The sequence below is a fragment of the Nothobranchius furzeri genome, chromosome 1 (assembly GCF_043380555.1).
Source record: "Nothobranchius furzeri strain GRZ-AD chromosome 1, NfurGRZ-RIMD1, whole genome shotgun sequence".
NCBI classification, from domain to species: domain Eukaryota; kingdom Metazoa; phylum Chordata; class Actinopteri; order Cyprinodontiformes; family Nothobranchiidae; genus Nothobranchius; species Nothobranchius furzeri.
The window spans coordinates 43,355,881-43,375,208 of record NC_091741.1 but is presented as its reverse complement, the minus strand read 5'-3'; the positions used below and the strand labels follow the sequence as shown (position 1 = coordinate 43,375,208).

Below are 19,328 nucleotides of genomic sequence, written 5' to 3'. Positions count from 1 at the left end.
TCGAGTGCATTGATGCCTCTTCAAAATAAAAGTTAATCATTTCCTTTTCCTAGAGTGACGTAATCACGTAGCCAGTCACACTGCTCAGTGTCACGTGAAGCCTTCAACGGTGTAAATGTTTTGTTTCATGTCATTTTTTCTTTCAAATTTCGTGCCATTAGACCTGAAACCACATTCCTATTCACAGGAAGTGTAAAACGCTAACATGGACGAGGACGGCCTGCCGTTAGTCGGGTCAGGAGTCGATCTTACGAAGGTTTGTGTTTCTAACTGGTTAGCTAACACTGAAAACCTGAGAACCCAAAGCTATGTTTGTGCTTTTTAACAAAATATATAATCACTAATGCAGAGAAAACTGTGGCCTTTTTCTAACTAATTTCACCTACTTGTAACTGTTTGCCTAGTCATTTTCCTTTTGGTTTGTTCTAAAGAAGTATCAAAAGAGGAAAGAACGTTTTCTCTCCGAACACTGATGTTCTATTTGAATACATCATTCATTAGATTCTATTACCGGTGTTGTGCCGAAAAGAGCTTGTCTGCGAAAATGTGCATCCCCTGCGGGAAGGCGCGTATGAGACCGCTTTTTAATAAATGTGTACAACATGAGCTGCATCCTTCCTTACAAAATGATGGTTTATGAGCAAATAAGTAAAATAAACTACTGTTTATAACATGTTTTATTTTAAGTAATATAATGCACATATAAAAGGTTAGTCATTTTGAGTCTGCTTTTTTAAACCAACAAAATTGTTTAATACTTGCTAAAACATTAGTGTCAAACGTGTTGAAAAAGGTCAATTATTTAATCATTATTTCATCATATTTGTAGTCAAAAACAAAATCTTTTCAGGAGAAACACGGATTAGAAACGTGTTCAAATTCTGAATTGCTCATAATTCAAATTCTTCTTCAATTTGCGTCTTTCGACGGGGATACACATTTCGGTAGGCGTGCTCTTTTCGGCACAACACCTGATATACAGTAGTCTGTTATTCCAAATGTTTTTCCTCCACACCGATTTGCATCCATTATATGCAAAGTCAGACATGTGGGTAGAGTAGCCAGAGATTATACTCAAATAAGAGTAGCATTACTTTCATATATGTTTACTTGAGTAGTTAAAAAAAAGTACAAAAACTGTGTTTGCAAAAAAGCTGCTCAAATAATGAGTAATCATAACAGCTCCTTTAATTTATAAAATCCATTCAAACAGATAATAGTATAATGTTATATGATAAATTATATAATGTAAAGACTTAATTAAAATGTTGCATTTCTTTTTCCTAAAAATACTCAAGTAAATATAATTAGTAACTACCCAACACAGAAAATCAGATTTGATAGTTTTCATCATTCTTTTTGCCATTAGCATTTTGTTTGATGCAAGACTTTAAAGGTAGAACTCAGCTGCTTTTAAAATTCTCTCAAATACTTGAAACTTTGCAATAATCCACAGGTTACTGTATGTTATTGTGTTGTTTAAATAACACTGCTAACACATGACCCTGGTCTGTTTATGTAGATGTTGTTTATTCTCCCTGGTGTTAATTGTTGTTTTGTACTGCTTTGTTTCAATAAAGATTTACAAAAAACATTTTAACAGCAGTAGTTAAAAGTCATTTTAGAATCCCCTCAATATTATTTAAAGCCATAACATTCAAAAATCAATTATACTAGAGGTTTATGTTTAGTAAAATAAACTATAGTAACACTTGGTAAGTTTTTAATTATACTGCTTTTATCTTTTCTCAGGTTCCTGCAATACAGCAGAGACGAATCGTTGGATTTCTCAACCAGTTTGTTGTGCACACCGTACGATTTCTTAACCAGTTTTCCACCGTGTGTGAAGAGGTTTGTGTTTGTTTGTTTGTTTTTTACTCCTTAATGCTTCTTCTGCCTCAGAATATGAACTCAAATTATGTATTTATTTATTTTTTTTACTTCTCTTCACAGAAACTTGCAAACATTTCTCTTCGCATACAGCAGATTGAAACCACACTCAGCATTTTAGAGGCTAAGGTAACTTGTGAGACCTTGATACCGTTTCTGGATGTTGTCTTTTCACTTATGCAGTGACATTGTTCTGAGCAGCTGTCCTCTATTCCTGGACTGGAGGACGTCACAGTAGAGGGCCTCAACCAACAGCAGGCCTCCCACACTAAAGGACCCAGTACTATCGGTCAGAACCTAACTAACGGTGTAGCAGCAGGACCACCTTCTTCCTCAGAGGTAGGAGTTCAGACCCACCTGCAACAGACATGCAGGTTCAATCGGCCACGATGAATGCCAAAACAGTCTTTGTGTCTTTTTTCTTGTTTGGGAGTCTGTGATGCCAAAAATCGGCAGTTGAACTTTTCTTTTTAAGTCGGAATGTAGATTGTCATCAGCTCTTTGGTCGATGCAACAAGTAGAAACCTGCCGTCAACGCAACTGTTGTTTTGTTTTCTTTTGGAGTTTACGTACAAAAAAGGCTCAACATTCCCCTCCTGTTGTAAAGGATAGACTTTTAGTTTTGAGAACCTTCAAAGAAGTATGTTTGTTACTGGCTGCTTTGTTTGCATAGTGATCGGATTGGATTTTGATTGTCCTCCTCACACTCTGACAGGATTGTAAAATCCTATCCAGAAGTGTGACGTTACATATTTACAGTGAGAAAGGTGGAAAACCTTCAGGGCAGATTTCCTGAGTCTGCAGCACAGAGTTCAGGCCGAGGTCAGTAAACAAGCCATCACTTTTGGTTAAAACAGTGCACCAGGTCAGCTCAAACACCTCCTGTCCTCTGTAAAGCACGGTGGCAGGGGGCTGATGATTTGGGCTTATTTCTGCAGTGACTGAGTCAAACATGAACTCCTCTTTACACCAAAGTGGTCAGACTTAAACTGAAGTATAGATTGGGTCTCGCTGATTAATTCCCATCGTTACTGTGCAAACAAGACAGGCTTGCGCCATTTGTGATGAGATGTATGTCATGTTTGCACAATGACGCTGCACGTTATTCAGCGATCCACTGTCCACGTCCATTTTGGAAGTATTTTTAGCTGTGAGACACCTGATCATAGAAGATAAGATAAGATAAGAACAACTTTATTTATCCCGAGGGAAATTCTTGTGTCATGTACATGCTCAAAGCAGTCGGAGAGACAAAGGAACGGGTGAAATAGAAATATGATATACAATATATACATTAAAAAAATGATCTACAGTAGTACCATGTAGGATAGTGCAAAACAAACAATCGCATATCTCAATAATTAAATACATGACTGCATCCTTGTGAATAAGTAATTAAGCCGTCGGTGCAGGCGATTCACAAAAGTGATTAAAGTATCGTGTAATAGAATATGGCAGGGATTCCCAAAGTGTGGTGCGCGCACCCCTGGGGGTGTGCGAGCTGCCGCTAGGGGGTGCGCGAGGTGAAAAGTGTAATGGCTGCGGAGCTCAGAGAAGTCTGTCATATGTCACCATTAGCGTAGAAACTCATTTGTGGGTGGGCCAAAGAAAAAGTAAGTGGGCCCAATAAATGTAAGTGAAAACAAGTATATTTTTGCGCGCGTGTGTGTCCTCCACATGTGTTCTAGCTTCATAATAACAATACGCCGAGCTTCAGCACTCTGGCCTGCGCACGCCGATATGTTCTGTATTTGATCATTTTTAACGGTGTTGGAGGAATCTGAAGGTGAGTCATTCTGGCAGATTGTAATTAACACCTGTCTCATGCAGGTGTTCTGACGTTGTAAACCTCACACACAGAACATCGTGGATGTAACTAAATAACAAGAAATGATTCCCATCCAGGCTATTAACAGCGCGCTGACGATCTGAAGTTCAGAGTGCGTCTGTCAGAGGTCAGACGCGTTCCGGCTGAACCACGGCTCACGGGTGCACAAGTGAGCACATCTGGGCTGGGCAGAAGTCATTTTACAACATTGGTTTTAATAGCGCGAGACGCGATGACTTGAGCGGCTGTGCCGCGCGCGCACACACACACACAGATTCAATATGCGCACACGCTGCTTTAACTCCGGCGCGCTGTCAGACTGAAGGCAGAAATGAACGCTGCCTCCACCGTGATAAAAACTTTTAAGAGGTTATTTTTCATTCAAGGTCAAATTAAGATATTAGCTTCTGGGATGAGTCGGGTCCGCTCCAGCCAGTGACTCCTCATGAACCTGACCACAAGTCCTGTTACTGCAGCATGTTATTCCGGTCCGCATGACAGCGGATCGCAGATTCAGCCACACCATAAAACAGCAATAAGTCGGTCTGAGGCAAAAGTGAACATCATGGCTATATCTTGTCCCCTATTGACATTTGATTACGCACAAGTAGGTGATCCGTTCAGGTTTACGCAGAGCAGAGGGAAGGAGAGCGCTCTGGCCGCACAGGTTAAACGTTCCTACTTTAAGAAAACCGTTAAATTGCATTGTTTATGTGCTACCTGGGCACATAAAGGAAATTGTAATGGTATCAAATGTTTATTAATCACTATTTAAAAAATGAAAGTGATGGGGAATTTTTTTTAACCCTTTCTGTTTAGCTTGACATCTGATATATATATATATATAGAGAGAGAGAGAGCCATGCCCCGATGTGGGGGCTGGGGGGGGGGGGTCGACATGGTCGGGACATAGAAGGGGGTGCGCGGCTAAATAAGTTTGGGAACCACTGGAATATGGGTTTGTAGCAGCATGTGATATGATGGGGGGATAAAAACATATTTACAATCAGAACTCTGGTAATATTGCACAGTCGGTGAGGGCACAGAGTAACCTAGGTAACAGCATTAGGAGAGTCACCTACAGCGTGAGGAAGAGTTAAACAATCCTATTTTGCACCGGTACGAAGGACTTCCTGTGGCGGTCAGTTCTGCATTTCGGGACAATGAGTCTTTTGCTGCGTGTGCTTCGATGGTCCATCATGTGGGCGTGCATGGGGTGGGAGGGGTTGTCCATGATAGAGAGAAGCTTTTTTAGCATTCTCCTCTCAGACACCTCCTCCAGGTTCTCCAGTCTAACACCCAGGACAGACCCAGCCCTTCTAATCAGCTTGTTCAGCCGGTTGGCATCAGCTGTCTTCACCCCACTGCCCCAGCACACAGCTGCAAAGAACACAACGCTCTCCAACACCGAGTGGTAGAACATGGTCAGCATTTTCCTCCCAACATTGAAGGACCTGAGCCGCCTCAGAAGAAAAAGCCGACTCTGCCCTTTTTTGAAGATAGCATTGGTGTTCTTAGACCAGTCCAGTTTACAGTCCAAGTGTACACCCAGGTACCGGTAGTCCTCAACGATCTCAACGTCAGCCCCTCTTAAGCCGGGCGTACACTGTGCGACTTTTTCACTCGCAGCGTTCAGCTTCAGCTCAAACTGTACGACTTCCTCGCAGAGCAGATCTCACGAGTCGTGTGCTCACACTGTACGACCCAATTCTCGCATGCGACCTGACTGCTCACACTGTACGTCTGGTAGCAACACGTCGGCCCTAAAATGTGCTAAAAATAGCAGTTTTTACACAGCACGTCAGACTTTTTTGTCTTGCCTGTTGTCCTTCGGGAGTGCTGCAGGAGGACACACAGGGATTTATGGGGGTTGGATGAGGAAAACGAAATAAAGAAAGTGAATCTGTGTTTTATGATCAGTTTAATTTGACATGAACACGACAAACACGCTTTCTTGACAATCTTTGTGAGTAAAAAAACGTGTAGAAACAAAAACGAACAGCGTGTGTTATTAGGGAAATAGCGAGCGACCGGCCGGTGTTGTGCCATAAATCGACTCGCTGCCAAAAAATGATTAGCCACTAATTATGGTGACAGGAGTAGGAGGTGGGGCCTGCTTCCTAAAGTCCATAATCAGTTCCTTAGTCTTTGTGATGTTAAGTTGTAGGTGGTTTAGCTCACACCACTCCACAAAGCTGTCCACCACACTCCTGTACTCCACCTCCTGACCATCCCTGATACAGCCCACGATGGCAGAGTCATCAGAGAAGTGCCCTCTAGACTCAAATCTGTCTGACTTTCTGGTTGAATATGACCCAGAAATAAATGTATGGTAATGTGTTTGTTTCTAAATGTGCTTGGTAACAGTCTCTGGCCTCTCCCACAGCCTCAGCATGATTATTTGCATTTTTAATCTTGCAGCCTGCTCAGAGTTTGCCAGAAGCTGCACCTGCACAAAAAGCAGAAGTGGCTGCAGAGAACGTCATGACTGTGGCTAAGGACCCAAGTTATGCCCGTTACCTAAAAATGGTTCAAGTGGTAAGTTGTTTAACCAAGAGAAGAAGAATTTAGTTTTGTACATTTACTACATGTCTTATACGTTTTAGGGGGTACCAGAAATGGCCATTAAGAATAAAATGATCATGGAGGGTTTGGATCCCAATCTGCTCCAGTGAGTTTTACTCTCATGACTATTTGTTGTCTTGTTGCCAACTCTTGTTTCACGTAACCAATCGTTCCTTGTTTGCTGACAACAGCACGCCTGACGCTCCTGTTCCTGATGGTGCAACAAGGACCACAGGCGATGGAGATGCCGCTGCCACCAGCTCTGACAGCGAATCATCATTCAGCGACTGAAATCTTCTCCGCTAAGCTCTAAAAGTTCCTCCACCACCACGAGTGCTGCTCCGAGCCTGCTGCGTGTTGCAGAGGCTGCGTCGTGCCCGAGAGCCACGTGAAGAGTAAATGGGCTGCAATGGTTCTGCTGGTGGTCACTGGGATGTTCACGGGAAGGAAGCCCTTTTTGCAGACTTGATTGTATTATACTAAAAATGTAATGTTTTTGCGTTGACATCAAGCATCGCCGTAACATGTTATTAGATAATTTTATTTGTAAAGTAAATCTGCTTTGTGCTTCTTGGCTGTTTCGTGTATTTTCGTAAACAAGGCGTTAGTGTTCACACTAAACCCGCCGTCACGCAGACGACTGATCTGGGCACAAATGTCAACTGAGAGGTTTTCGTCTCAGTTGTGTTGTCAAAACGAAAGATTCTGTAATTAAATCTGACAGAAAACTCCAGAAGATGTAGAAAAAATATTGGAATGTTTAATCAGTTTGGAAAGCACTTTGTTTAAGAGAACTGTTTCAGGTTTATTTTTTCACGCTAATAAAGACACAACTTGATATTAAATATGTCATTTATTATTCTGATCAGTTGTGTAAAAAGGATCTCACAGTACCTCATGTCACAAACAATAATACTAAACAGTTTTTCTTGTAGTTACAGTAAAAAATGTATTAGCAAAAAACATAATACAGAACACTGGTATAAAGTTGTTTATATTTTATTTGTTAAAATCAATTAAGCACAAAAAGGCAACCGTATAGCTAGACCTGAGTAAATTTATTATTAAACATTTTAAGCTGTTTTATAACCAAACAGTACTTGAGAAATACTTTGTTTGTCGATAGAAATCTTTAAATCAGCACCAAAGAGTAAAAATTCCCACCAGGAGAGTGAGGAAGCAGATGTGTGCCTTCTGTAGGAACATTTCTGATTTGAGGAGCTGAAGATGCATTTAAAAAAACGTTCTTTCACTTTTAGTTTTCTGCTGCCATTTACATTTGATGGAGCCTTAAAACTTAATAAGAAATTTAGACATTTGTAGCACCACAGAGCTTTTTCCCACCGAGTTGCATCGGTTGGACAGATGACTTGGACTTGGGGGAGAAAAAGTCTCGTTTTTGAAGGTGTGGAACACTTCACAATCAATACATGTGCAGTGGTTTCTAGTCGTACTCGGGAGAAAAACAGAAGCAACATTTCCAGGAACTAAAAGTGAGCCACATCACAGCCGAGCTTCAGACGGCAGGTCTTATTTCCTGATATTTGGACATCTCGCCACAGATTGGCTAACAGCAACACAACTCTACCGCTGACTTGAAACGTTGCTGTTTTATCTCCACAGATAACACAAGCCTGAAGGAGTTCTGCTGTGTGGTGGAGTTGCTAATTCTAATGGTTAGCTTCTCCTAGCGGAGATGTTCTCTGTGGTTTTCGAGATGCTAAACCAACAACAGCCGATTATATTCAGAAATAATCATAAAAATATGTTTTTTCAGTGTTCCACACCTTCAATTTTGTTTAATATATTTGTATTTCATACTTTATATCCTACACAAAACTTTGGTTCATGTGGTTTTAAGTGTGAAGCAAAAATAAACTTTGACTTGACAATACTTGGCACCTTCTTGTCTCGTCTGAGTAATTATCACCTGACATAAAAGATCATAAAAATCATCTGACAGTTGGTACAGTCCTCAAACAGCTATGTTGCTTTGAGTTTCTATGAATCCCCCAATGAAGAGAACATTTTAAAGCTTTTAAACTAAACATCACAATTGACAACCACAACCCACTTTATGGAAGTAGACAACTTCCCCTATATGGAAGTAGACAACTTCCCCTATATGGAAGTAGACAACTTCCCCTAGATGTGAAACATTAAGCTTTGTGATCTCAGCTTTATGGCAGGAGATCCGAAGCATCTTTATTACCCCAAAGCACATAAAACAAAGCTCTGATTCCCATAAAATTCTCACTGAAACGGCACTAAAATAGAATAGCACATGTAAGCATATACCCTTCAGTATGCACACAGACAATACAGAATATCCAAATTTTGTTTTCAGTATCAAAAGAAAGTTCTGAAAAAATTAGGCAACACTTTACAATAAGGGTCCTTTTATTATTAATTAATCATTTCCACCATTATTAGGTGTCCTTAAAGGGACTTTACGGAATTTTGAATTTTTATGCTCGCGATTGCCCCCTCAGGCCAAAAGCGTAACGGCAGCTTCAATAGTAGGCTCGTGCACGAGGCGCGCATGCTGTACGTGCACACTCCTTAACGAAAATAACAGCTGAGACAGTCCCTTATGTATGTGTGTGTGTGTGGCCCGGAGGACAGAGGATAGGAGAACGTGTAGCTAATTAATTAAATAATTTGGTTCTGTACCTTTTTCTTCAGCACAGCTGACAAAGGTTTATGATGGGTCAGTCCTCCTGCATGCTCAGATCATTCCCTTCCCTTGCTTGAAAAATTGTTCCAGAATGAAAGTTGAACACACATCTTCTTTTATCTGTGAATTCAATGCCGTTCGGCGAGTCTCAAATAAAAATTTGGGCATCTTACTGTAAAAAAAATATACCATTAATGTAAAAAAGAAACTAAATAAACTATGTTCACATCCAGAATCGAACACAGGACTGCTGCACAAGAGTCCAACATTTTACTAGGTGAGCTAAAGCGCCAGTAACATTTGATCCATCTGTAACTTTTATATCCTTGATGACAGCTGAAACAACGTCAAACCAAAGAACGGTTCGGAGCGAAAATGGCTATTTTTTTGCTAATTTGCAGGAAATATCTAGAAGAAAGTTCTACAGAAAGTAGCTAAGGGTCCTCAGAAATGTAGCTAGGTTCATCACTAGGCGTTAGGAACAGCGAAAAAGAATAAAGCTACGGATAGCAAATGCTACGGGCTATGCGTGAGCGTGAACGAGCATGAAGCAGCCTGCTCGACCCGAGCAGCTCTCTTTTTCTGTGATTTTACAGAAAAACAGGCAATCACAGTAAAAATGCCAGGGCTCATCCTACAGGACCAGGGCATTGCAGGAGAATGTATGAAGAAGAAATTTATTATTTCTATACATGTTTTGGCTCTCAAACTTCCATAATGCCCCTTTAAGGTTAGGACAAAGGGTCAGGGGGTGTCTGCTTAGTAATGCGTTACATAATATGTTAAACAGTTGTTAATACTTTATTTAATGGTTTATTCATTCTTAATAATGCAATAAGTAATGTAAATAAAGGGACCCTTATTGTAAAGTGTTAAAAAATACAAAAAAAAAAAGGCAGCAAAAATTTCTGTCTTATAAGTACCTAATGTAAAAATACTTCCTGCTTCTAACAAAGGGCTTTCCCTGTTTTCCCTCGTGCACTGAGATCATGTGTTTACTGGATGATGGATGAACTTTTTACTGGTCACAGGTCTCAGAGGAAGTGCCACACTGATGTGGCAACCGCTGATCAAAGTGCAAAGTGATGTGGCATAAAAAACTCCACAAAATCGCCAGAAATACTGAAAGTCCTCTTTTGCTGGTGAATGTTCACAACTACCATTCACACTCTGTTCTCACTCGCATGGTAAACAACTGTAGGAAATAGGGAGGAAAGACTTTTTGGAAAGCATATAAAAGGAAACAAATAGCACTTTAATTTAGGAGAACTGATACTCACTTTGAAATCGTCGATATATGTGTAAAAATAGAAGACAAAGCTGAAGGCAACAATCCACTCAGAGATGGAGCTAGCCAAGTGGGAGCTGTAGCTCTGAATACATTCAGGAAATAAACAAGATTAGTAAAGTTAAATTATGATTGGCTACATGTGAAAAATCGTGGAAAATCAGAAATCTGAATCAGAAAATGATCTGTTGTCCTGTTAAACTCTGAGGAATTTGCTAAGTGTTGCGCTCAGCCAACATGCTAACTAAAATTACAAAAGCAATCTAGCCACATCACCTTTCTCTTAGAAGGCTGTATGTGTAGAACTGGTTTAACAAGAAATCGACACCATTGCAGTAAACAGTAAATATTTTTTATAGGCTGGTGAATGGAGGCGGAGTTGGACAGAAGTGTTGTGAAATCTTGCAGGAGTGACCAACAGCTGGTGGGTGGTAATGATCAGAAAAGCAGCGAGAGTAGTCTAAAAATATTCCCTCTGTTTGATTTATTTTTCCACCATGTGACTCATGAAATTCTAATTTGAAACAGAGTATACAATAAAATACAATAAGTAAAACCCTTTTTTTTAAACATCTTTGGTGTGTTCTTGCTGTGTTTAGTTTCAAATTCCATCTTTCGGTTCTTTTTAAAACACATAAAGGTTTTAATTACCTGCAACGTTTCATTTGCGGCTGCAAACGTCATCAGGCTGACGCTGATGGTGGCGTCACTTCCTTCGTTTATCCGCGGGCAGCAGAGGACGTTGTCGCCCTCTGCTGCCCGCTCTCCCCTCTCCAACGATGCAGTCCCATGCGCGATCCAACCAGTAAACTCCATCGTCTCTGTTCATGGTCCCACATTCACGTCTCCTTATCTCTATAGCTTCTTTTCTCCATCTTTTGTATTTCTGTTGTTCGGTGTTAATGATCCTTGTGTTGTCCCAGTCCATTACATGGTTTTCTCTTATGCAATGATCTGTTACGGCTGACTTCTTTATTGTGCTTTATGCTTCTTCTTTCGCTGCTCTTGTGTGTTTTCGACTTGTTTCTTTCTCGCACTCCTTTCTTTGTTCTATTGTTCGTGTGTTGAGTTGGCGTCCGGTTTCTCCTAAGTATGTTTTATTGCAGAGTTTGCATGGGATTTTGTAGATGACTCCACATTTATGTCCAGCTGATATTTTATCTTTTGGGTGTACTAGTCTGTTTCTAACTGTTGTGTATGGCTTTGTTGGTGTGTTTATGTAGTGTTTTTTCATTGTTGCTCTTATTTTTCCTGTTATGCCTCTGATGTATGGTAGGGTTATCACTGGTTTTGGTTGTTGTCTTTCTGGGTTTCTGGTTCTTTGCTTTGGCTGTTTTTTTTCTTTCTGTTGTTGTTTGTTGTTTTCCTTTGTTTATTGCCCATGTCGGGTACCCGCAGGTCTTTAAAGCATGTTGTATGTGTTTGTCCTCTTGTTTATGGTCTCTTTCTTCTGTTACCGTGTTTGCTCGGTGATACAATGTTCTGATTACTGATATTTTGTGTATGGTGGGGTGTTCTGATGTCCATAATAGATATTGGTTTGTGTGTGTTGGTTTCCTATATGTGTTTATGTTTCGGGTCCTGTCGGTCTGCCTGGTTATGTTCATGTCCATAAATGCTATGCTGCCTTCTGTTTCTGACTCATAAGTGAACTTAATGCTGCCTCTGTCGTCAGTGTTAATCAAGTGTTGTGTTAGTGTTTCTGTTTGTCCTTTTGGTATGATTTCCAGTATGTCGTCTACGTAGCGTTTACATAATTTTAGAGCAGCAAAAGGAGCAGAAAGCACAATAAAGAAGTCAGCCGTAACAGATCACTGCATAAGAGGAAACCATATAATGGACTGGGACAACACAAGGATCATTAACACCGAACAACAGAAATACAAAAGATGGAGAAAAGAAGCTATCGAGATAAGGAGACGTGGATGTGGGACCATGAACAGGGACGATGGAGTTTACTCGTTGGTTCGCACATGGGACTGCATCATCGGAGAGGGGAGAGCGGGCAGCAGAGGGCGATTACGTCCTCTGCTGCCTGCGGATAAACCAAGGAAGTGACGCCACCATCGGCGTCAGCCTGATAAAGTTTGCAGTCGCAAACGAAACGTTGCAGGTAAATAAAACCTTTTCTGTGTTTTAAAAAGAACTAAAAGATGAAAGTAAAACCCTGTTGACTTTGGGGTAGTAAGAAAATGTTAGCATGCTGAGTTTTTAAAGAGTAAGTCACCCCCCTTATCAGAGCCTTACTCCACCCATATTTCCCATTGGAAAAATGCACCACAAGGAGACGTTGCCTGGCAGATTGGGAGGGCGGAGATATAGTGAGTGACAGACTGCTTTAAATAAGATGTATTAAATGCCTAAATAATGTCTAGACATGTCTACAGCACTTCAGGAGCAACAGTGGTAGAGGAGATAAGACCCCAAAAGGGACAATATCAAATACAAGCAATTTATCATCTAGACACTCGTTCATACAGTTCATCAGCAAACAATGTTGTTCTGGAATGGTTCTATGGTCATTACAAAACATGTCCATGGTGTTCTTTGCACAAAGTCCCTCACAAAAAATGATTTTATTAGTTTTATTCTCAGGCCTCTTTTACTTCAAGAAAACAAGCTGGAGCTGGCCACGCCCACCCCACCCCCACTTGGGCCCCCTTAAGCTGAGAAGCTTCAATATCTGGGAAGAGTAACCACTGCTCCTCCACCCGGAGCTGTTCTCCTGCATGTGAAATATGCTAATTTACCCATTTGTGACATCACAAACAGGGCCGTTTTAGAAACAGCTGTTTTTAGGCACACAATTTCTATAAACCAAACATTGACAGAAAATGGATGGATGAGGTTTTTTGTGTTTTTAGGGGAAATAGAGACTTGTATAATGTGTCACCTTTAAAAATAAAGGCATTACATCATGGTGTTAGCAGTTAGCTTACTTCCTGGTTAGACTAGAAATCCAACTTTCCAGATAAATATTCCAACTTAGGTAGTCATTACAGTTTCTTCTCTCCAACTTGGTACTTTGAGTTTTAGATTTCCAAGAACAGAGGGAACTAACCAAGGGTTCATTTTTATGCAGAGGACACAACAGCAGAATGAATGGGAATGAGCTGGGATCTAACCAGCAACCATGCACTTACTGAACAACCTGCCCTACTGCTTGAGCACTAAACACAAAAAATACATTACTTTAAACATTAGTTAGAATTAAATGAATAAATGAAAACCTTTTGAAAGGGGAAAACAAGTCTATTTTTAGTTTGTGGGTCGCGTTCTACTGTTAAATGTCAGCCAAGGGTCATTTGGCTACTCTACAAAAAGGGATACAGCATTATTGCTTCAGGACATTTCTGTTCAAATATGAATGCTTGAGTTCTTGTTTACGTTACAGACTCACTAACCCAAACATTTAAGTGTATTCATTCTCCATTACTCAGCTTCATTGCCACATATGCAAACTATTTTTCTTTGTCTTCCTGGATATCTGTCAGCAGTTACAGCTGACTCATGGTGACTCGTGTTGAAACAGTAGCTTTTTTTTAAATTGTGGCATCAATCAATAATATAATCAGTAATAGTCAATCATACCAGCGTCTGGACTCAACGAGAAACCATGTCTTTGCATTTGAACTCTGCCTTCAACACCATCACCTCCTAACTGTTGCTAAACAAGCCCTCATAGCTCTGTGTTCCCACCTGCAGGTGGATCACTGGCTCACGTGATGCAGAGACATTGTGTCATTATCACTTGTAAGTCGCTTTTTACAAAAATGTCTGCAAAATACATAAACATAAATGTTTGGTGGTGCTGAAGGCCACAGCGGGCTAAACTTGGCACTTTCTAGAGATTTGCTTTTACCTTCTTGCTGACAGGTTTTGGCTACATCTGTAGCCTTCTCCGGAGCGTCGCCAATGTTGGTGACATCACCTCCATCGCTGTTTGTCTGAGGGCAGCAGTGTACAAACAAAATGAAGGAGTGTATAGGAGGATTTTTGAGACGTCAATGTTTATATTTCTTGCATTGCATCATGGGATTGTGTGGCAAGAAATGGCCTATAATTTGACTGTTTTGCACGTTTGAAGGAGGATTTCGAGAAGCAGGTGGATCATTCTTGCTGTGTGGTTTGTTATTTTGACCCGTGGGAGGCTTGATAAAAAGTTTTAGTGTAATTTCCTCCGTAAAGAACCACAAAATACGAAAGAGATGTTTGTTGGCGACCCAGACTCTCCAAAGAAAGCCTGGATTCCTGCAGCAACAGACAGTATTTGTTAATTAGAGAAGATGTTTTAAAAAACATTCATCTTTGTGTATTTTACGTCTCAACCCGCAGTCATTATAATAATAGTTAATAAAAAGGCCACAGATTAATAAAGATTTACCCAGCTTTGCAGACCCACAGGTGATGTGAATGACGCTGTGGCTTTGCTCGTCGGAGCTGACTGATGCTATTCAATTCAATTCAATTCAATTCAAAGACACTTGATTAATCCCAGAGGGAAATTAGCACGACCACGGCTTTCTGTTTTGCAGAAGAGATCGGCCCAAATTTCCTTGAAACAAAACAATCGTAGTCTTCCAGATGTTTGAAAGTCTAATTTTTCATGAGTGAAGGGTCCGGGGCTTTCTGTTAAATAGGCATAAATGTCTCCCCAGCAGATTTGTGATAAAAACACCGCTGAATCAGACCAACGTTTTCCATCATCCCAGAGCTCAAACAGACTTTAAATAACTTTCATTTTGACTTCAATACCGATTTTACGCTTCTCTCTAAACCTCCTCCTATCTTTAGAGGGTAAAGTGTTTATATATCGGGGATTTTGTCCGTAAACTCTCTGAAGTTCCTAATGCGTACTGATAGCAGGCCATATTGTGTTTGTTTTTGCCACCCAGCTACGCACGCATGTGCACAAAGATGAAAAAAAGATGTCAACAAAGTTCCTCCTATACGCTGGACAGCTCATGGGACATGCTCATCAATGAAGAGGGCTCAGGCAGTAGAGGGAGACGTCCTCCTCTGCTGCCCACAGAAAAGCGGGGATGGAAGTGACCCCAACAACATCGGAGACACTCAGAAGAAGGCTACAGACATGGACGTAATTTTTTTGGGGGGGGCATGGGGGACATGTCCCCCCCACTTTTTCCAAAGTCAAGTTTTGACCCCTGCACTTTTTACCATTCAAAAACAATATTACTTTATTTTAAATTGACACTGGTTGAGCTCTAGGACCAAGCGGAAAACAACCGTGTGTTGAAGCCTGTTTCCCATTAGAACATACTGTAAAAAATACCCCCCACCCCCCACCCCACCCCCCCACCCCCCCGCACTTCTAAAGTGAAAATTACGTCCATGGCTACAGATGTAGCCGAAACTCGTCAGCAAGAAGGTAAACAACAACTCAATTACTCTGTGTTCATAAAAGAACAAACAAATAATGGAAGTACTTGTTTGCATGAACCTGAACATGGTGTTAAACCTTGCTGGTGCAAGTTGAAACGAGGAAGATGATGTGGAATGGAGTTTAGGTTATTGTTCTGTTTGTTTTTGAAGCACACAACTGAACCTCTGCAGCTTACCTTATCACCTCTGTGCCAGTGCATTTTACTAGTAGAGTTAGGGTAGAATGCGCAAATCACAGCTGAGGTGTTATTTAAGGAAACTATTTTCACAAAGAACACATTTTAAAACATTTAACAAAGAACACAAAACCAACCCTTGTAGATGATATTTTAAAGGATACTGGGGAAAAAAGCAATCACAGCAAAAAGTGTGAGTCCTGTACGCACTAGAAGCACACTCTTGGAGGTGTTGTATGGATAGACTTTAAATGACATCACTGACTGGAGGATTATGTAGATGATTCCAGTGGAAAAGAACAGCAACGCTCCTAAATCATGAGCCCACCTCACCGCTGTTTCCTAAAACAAAACAAACAAAAAATAGTTCATTGTCATGCATCGAAGAAAATACATTTAAGGACATTTACATTTGCCCAAGTGGACACACCTGAAAAGTTGCAACAACACACATCCCAAAACAGGAAATAATCCCTAACCAAAGGGAGGCTTCGTTTAGGCCCGGTTTCACCAAATTATTCTCCTCAATCTGCTTCTCCACCAGCTTGTATCTGGTGTATACGGTGGCTGTTCCTGCACGGAAATCACATATATGAACCACATGATCGTTCCCAGTCATGAATGCTTTCATTTTTGTCTGAAAAAGAGGAAATATGAAAGACATCGTGGGAAAGCTTCCTCCCCAGGAGAGCCCGAAGTTACCCAACAGAGCAGATGTTCACAGTGAAATTAAAAGTACCTGCAAATGCAGAAATAATAGTCATCAGGCCAAAAAGGCAACTCTCTGGTGGGGTTGCACCCGTGTCACTGAGAAGAAAAATATTACAGTTAGATGAGTTGTTTTTGTAAATTGTTTTTCTTATTTCACATTTATAAAGACAAACGTAAATATGCATGTTTCATTAATTGTTTGTGCAGCATTATTGTTATATTATACGTCATAATAAAAAGCTGTACAGCCTTTCTTTCTGTTATTAACTAAACACCATTTAAGGCAAAGTAGAAAATATTCCTCCTATGAGCATTACCTGCTCAGTGGCCTAGTGGTAGAGTGTCCGCCCTGAGACTGGGAGATCAGGATTCGATTCCTGGTGGGGTCAGACCAAGGATTCGAAAAAATGGGACTCAATGCCTCCCTGCTTGGCACTCAGCATTAAGGGTTGGATTGGGGGGTTGAACCACCAAATGGTTCCCGAGCTCGACTGTGTCTGCAGCTCACCGCTCCCCCAGGGGATGGGTCAAATGCGGAGAACAAATTTCGCTCACACACATCAGTGTGTGTGTGACAACTGATGGGACTTTAACTTTTAACTTAACTTTAATCATCTAAAGCTGTTTAAAGCAGAAGCTCTAAATCGTCCAGTCTGGAGATTTTTGACTTCTTAAATGTTTCAACTCAAAATCTTAGACAATCGTTCAGATTTTATCAAATGTTTAATCAAAAGAGTGAAAAAATTCTCTATTGTCACTGCTACATACTATTAACAACACAGTTATTCTTAAAGAATGCAGGGAAATAATGAGAGATAAGTCCGCACTGATCTTTCTGTCCTGTCAGTTGAAGTGGAGGAAAAGCGAAACTAAATCTTTTATCTGTTGTTCATCTGAATCTCAGAGAACAAGTGTCACCCGAGCTTTGCTGGAGTAAAATGTGAGATCTTACCTGATGTAGGGGAAGATCACATCGATGTCGCGTCGATAAACAGCAAAAACAAAAGAGATGATGAACGTGGCGGAGGACCAGGAGACCAGAAACGCAGGCAGGAAGCAGAGACCTTGTCTGAACCAAAACATATTTTTCTTCTTTACGCGCAAAACTTGCTCGGCTCGGAGCGGATTAACCTCCAGAGAGAATGAAATAATCTGAATCCTGGAGGAGTTCAGCTGCTCCGATTCCCTTAGATCGTCAGTCACATGTGTGAACAGGAATTAACTTCATTACAGTCACCTCCTCCCCTAAAGCGACTCCCTGTGGGCGCGCCTTTACGCAAATGAGCAAGCCGCAAAGGGGCGATGAACGGGTCGCTGGAGATTCAGTTTCAATTTCCTGCTATTTCAGCTGTTAACTTTATTTTTTCTCTAAGTGTTTTTCTCCCCAGAAGAAGCTACAGTGATGTTCTGCTGAGCTGTAGTGGCTTCATGGAGGGGGCCATCGGATTGAACACTATTGCTAACCATTTAATCTTTCTCCCTCTCCTGATACACTGTAAAAAGAAAAACCCTATTGAAATTAAAAAAATTGATGTCCAATGGTCACATCCAAAATATTTGACTTCATAGAATCCAAATTGAGTCGCTTGATATGACCTGATACTTTTATGTTGATATAAACAATATTACTAGACTAGACTGAAACTTTAAATTTTGCATTGATTGAAATTGATTTTTTTACATAGAACCATATTTTAATTATTGAACCAAGCTAATATATTGAAATTTAACCAACCTAATGTATTCACATCGAACCAAATTAACATGAACTAATATGTTTGTGTTGAAGCCAGGTAATTGATTTACATATATTCAAACTATATTTTTTTTACATTTCATTTTATTTCAGTTCAAAAATGCTCTGCATTTCCTATAAAAAACAAGACAGTTGGCCAACCAATTATTTCCAAATTATTTATTGTTCCAAGCCATTTTAACTGTAATCAATAGAGAGGATTAGTAATATAAAGATTTAGTGCTACGGCAGAAATGATTAGAGAAATGTTTGTTTTATAAAACCTGCAACCTTTTGAAAACCAGAATAAAACCTCCAATCTTTTTAGAACTGGTATAAAACCTGCAACCTGTGTAAAACTGGCATAAAACCAAAACTCTTTTTAAACCAATTTGCAAGTACTCAGAAATGTTTATATGTGCACTGTGCCTGTACAATGTAAAAAAAAATCTACACATGTATCAATGAAATCAACTTAAATCTCCCTTTCAAATGGGTGTTCTTATAATTTTTGAATGTAGAATACCACTGCAGGCCAACCAAGCAAAATAACCAAGCACACATGCACATGCATGTGCACATACACATGCACACATGCATGCAAACACACTACTGTGCAGTGTTAAGTTCACAATTAAGTTTGCGAATCTTAGAGGTCATCTTTTTAAAGTCAAGCTCCATCATAATCTTTTGAAGAGCCTCAAAGGTGAACCTGAATCCTCGTGGATATTCCATATTAAGAGCATAACAGAGTCCAAAGACCATTGCCACTCCAGCTGACACAGAAGGCAACTCATTCAGGACTTCCACACCATCAATGATTATCCCGATGTCTCGAGGCTGATGTAGGAGGCTTGAGTTGTCCCTGAAGATGAAGAGTGCCATGGTGGTACTCTGCAGCTCTTCCTCAGCTTCATCTTTCTGGGATATCTTGAGGTAAAATATGGAACAAAATGTACAAGTGAAGAACTGAAGTCTGGCACACATGAAACATCTTTGACCATAATAAACTACTATTTTGATAGTTGTTTGGTCACAGACTGTTAGAACAATTA

The 19,328-nt window shown here is 40.4% G+C and overlaps 2 protein-coding genes across 3 annotated transcripts; one reads left to right on the top strand and one right to left on the bottom strand.

Annotated features, from left to right (window-relative positions):
• Nucleotides 1-70: 70 nt before the first annotated feature.
• Nucleotides 71-7,128, top strand: washc3 (WASH complex subunit 3). The gene is made up of 7 exons (XM_015960318.3): nucleotides 71-256; nucleotides 1,753-1,851; nucleotides 1,954-2,019; nucleotides 2,092-2,229; nucleotides 6,140-6,256; nucleotides 6,325-6,389; nucleotides 6,475-7,128. The coding sequence occupies exons 1-7, from the start codon at nucleotides 206-208 to the stop codon at nucleotides 6,572-6,574; spliced, it is 636 nt and encodes a 211-aa protein (XP_015815804.1). The 5' UTR covers nucleotides 71-205; the 3' UTR covers nucleotides 6,575-7,128.
• A 2,214-nt stretch (nucleotides 7,129-9,342) lies between these two features.
• On the bottom strand, nucleotides 9,343-17,765 carry dram1 (DNA-damage regulated autophagy modulator 1). Of its 2 annotated transcripts, XM_015960306.3 has the most exons (7): nucleotides 17,491-17,765; nucleotides 16,567-16,634; nucleotides 16,258-16,400; nucleotides 15,992-16,169; nucleotides 15,828-15,889; nucleotides 10,241-10,333; nucleotides 9,343-10,155 (listed from the first exon to the last, which is right to left on the bottom strand). In XM_015960306.3, exons 1-7 carry the CDS (start codon nucleotides 17,619-17,621, stop codon nucleotides 10,117-10,119), a joined length of 714 nt encoding a protein of 237 aa, XP_015815792.1. In that variant the 5' UTR covers nucleotides 17,622-17,765; the 3' UTR covers nucleotides 9,343-10,116. The 2 variants fall into 2 exon arrangements, with proteins under 2 accessions (XP_015815792.1, XP_054595735.1); XM_054739760.2 differs by having other exon boundaries at nucleotides 9,895-10,333.
• Between the last annotated feature and the right edge of the window lie 1,563 nt (nucleotides 17,766-19,328).

What these genes read in the sequence shown, in the direction of transcription:
- washc3 (XM_015960318.3), top strand. Translation starts at nt 206, where the DNA reads ATGGACGAGGACGGCCTGCCGTTAGTCGGGTCAGGAGTCGATCTTACG. An exon ending in CAGGAGTCGATCTTACGAAG is followed by an intron (nt 257 to 1,752) that starts GTTTGTGTTTCT and finishes ATCTTTTCTCAG; the next exon opens with GTTCCTGCAATACAGCAGAG. An exon ending in TTTCCACCGTGTGTGAAGAG is followed by an intron (nt 1,852 to 1,953) that starts GTTTGTGTTTGT and finishes TTCTCTTCACAG; the next exon opens with AAACTTGCAAACATTTCTCT.
- dram1 (XM_054739760.2), bottom strand. Translation starts at nt 17,621, where the DNA reads ATGTTTTGGTTCAGACAAGGTCTCTGCTTCCTGCCTGCGTTTCTGGTC. An exon ending in GTGATCTTCCCCTACATCAG is followed by an intron (nt 16,635 to 17,490) that starts GTAAGATCTCAC and finishes TTTTCTTCTCAG; the next exon opens with TGACACGGGTGCAACCCCAC. An exon ending in TGTGATTGCTTTTTTCCCCA is followed by an intron (nt 15,890 to 15,991) that starts GTATCCTTTAAA and finishes ATAACACCTCAG; the next exon opens with CTGTGATTTGCGCATTCTAC.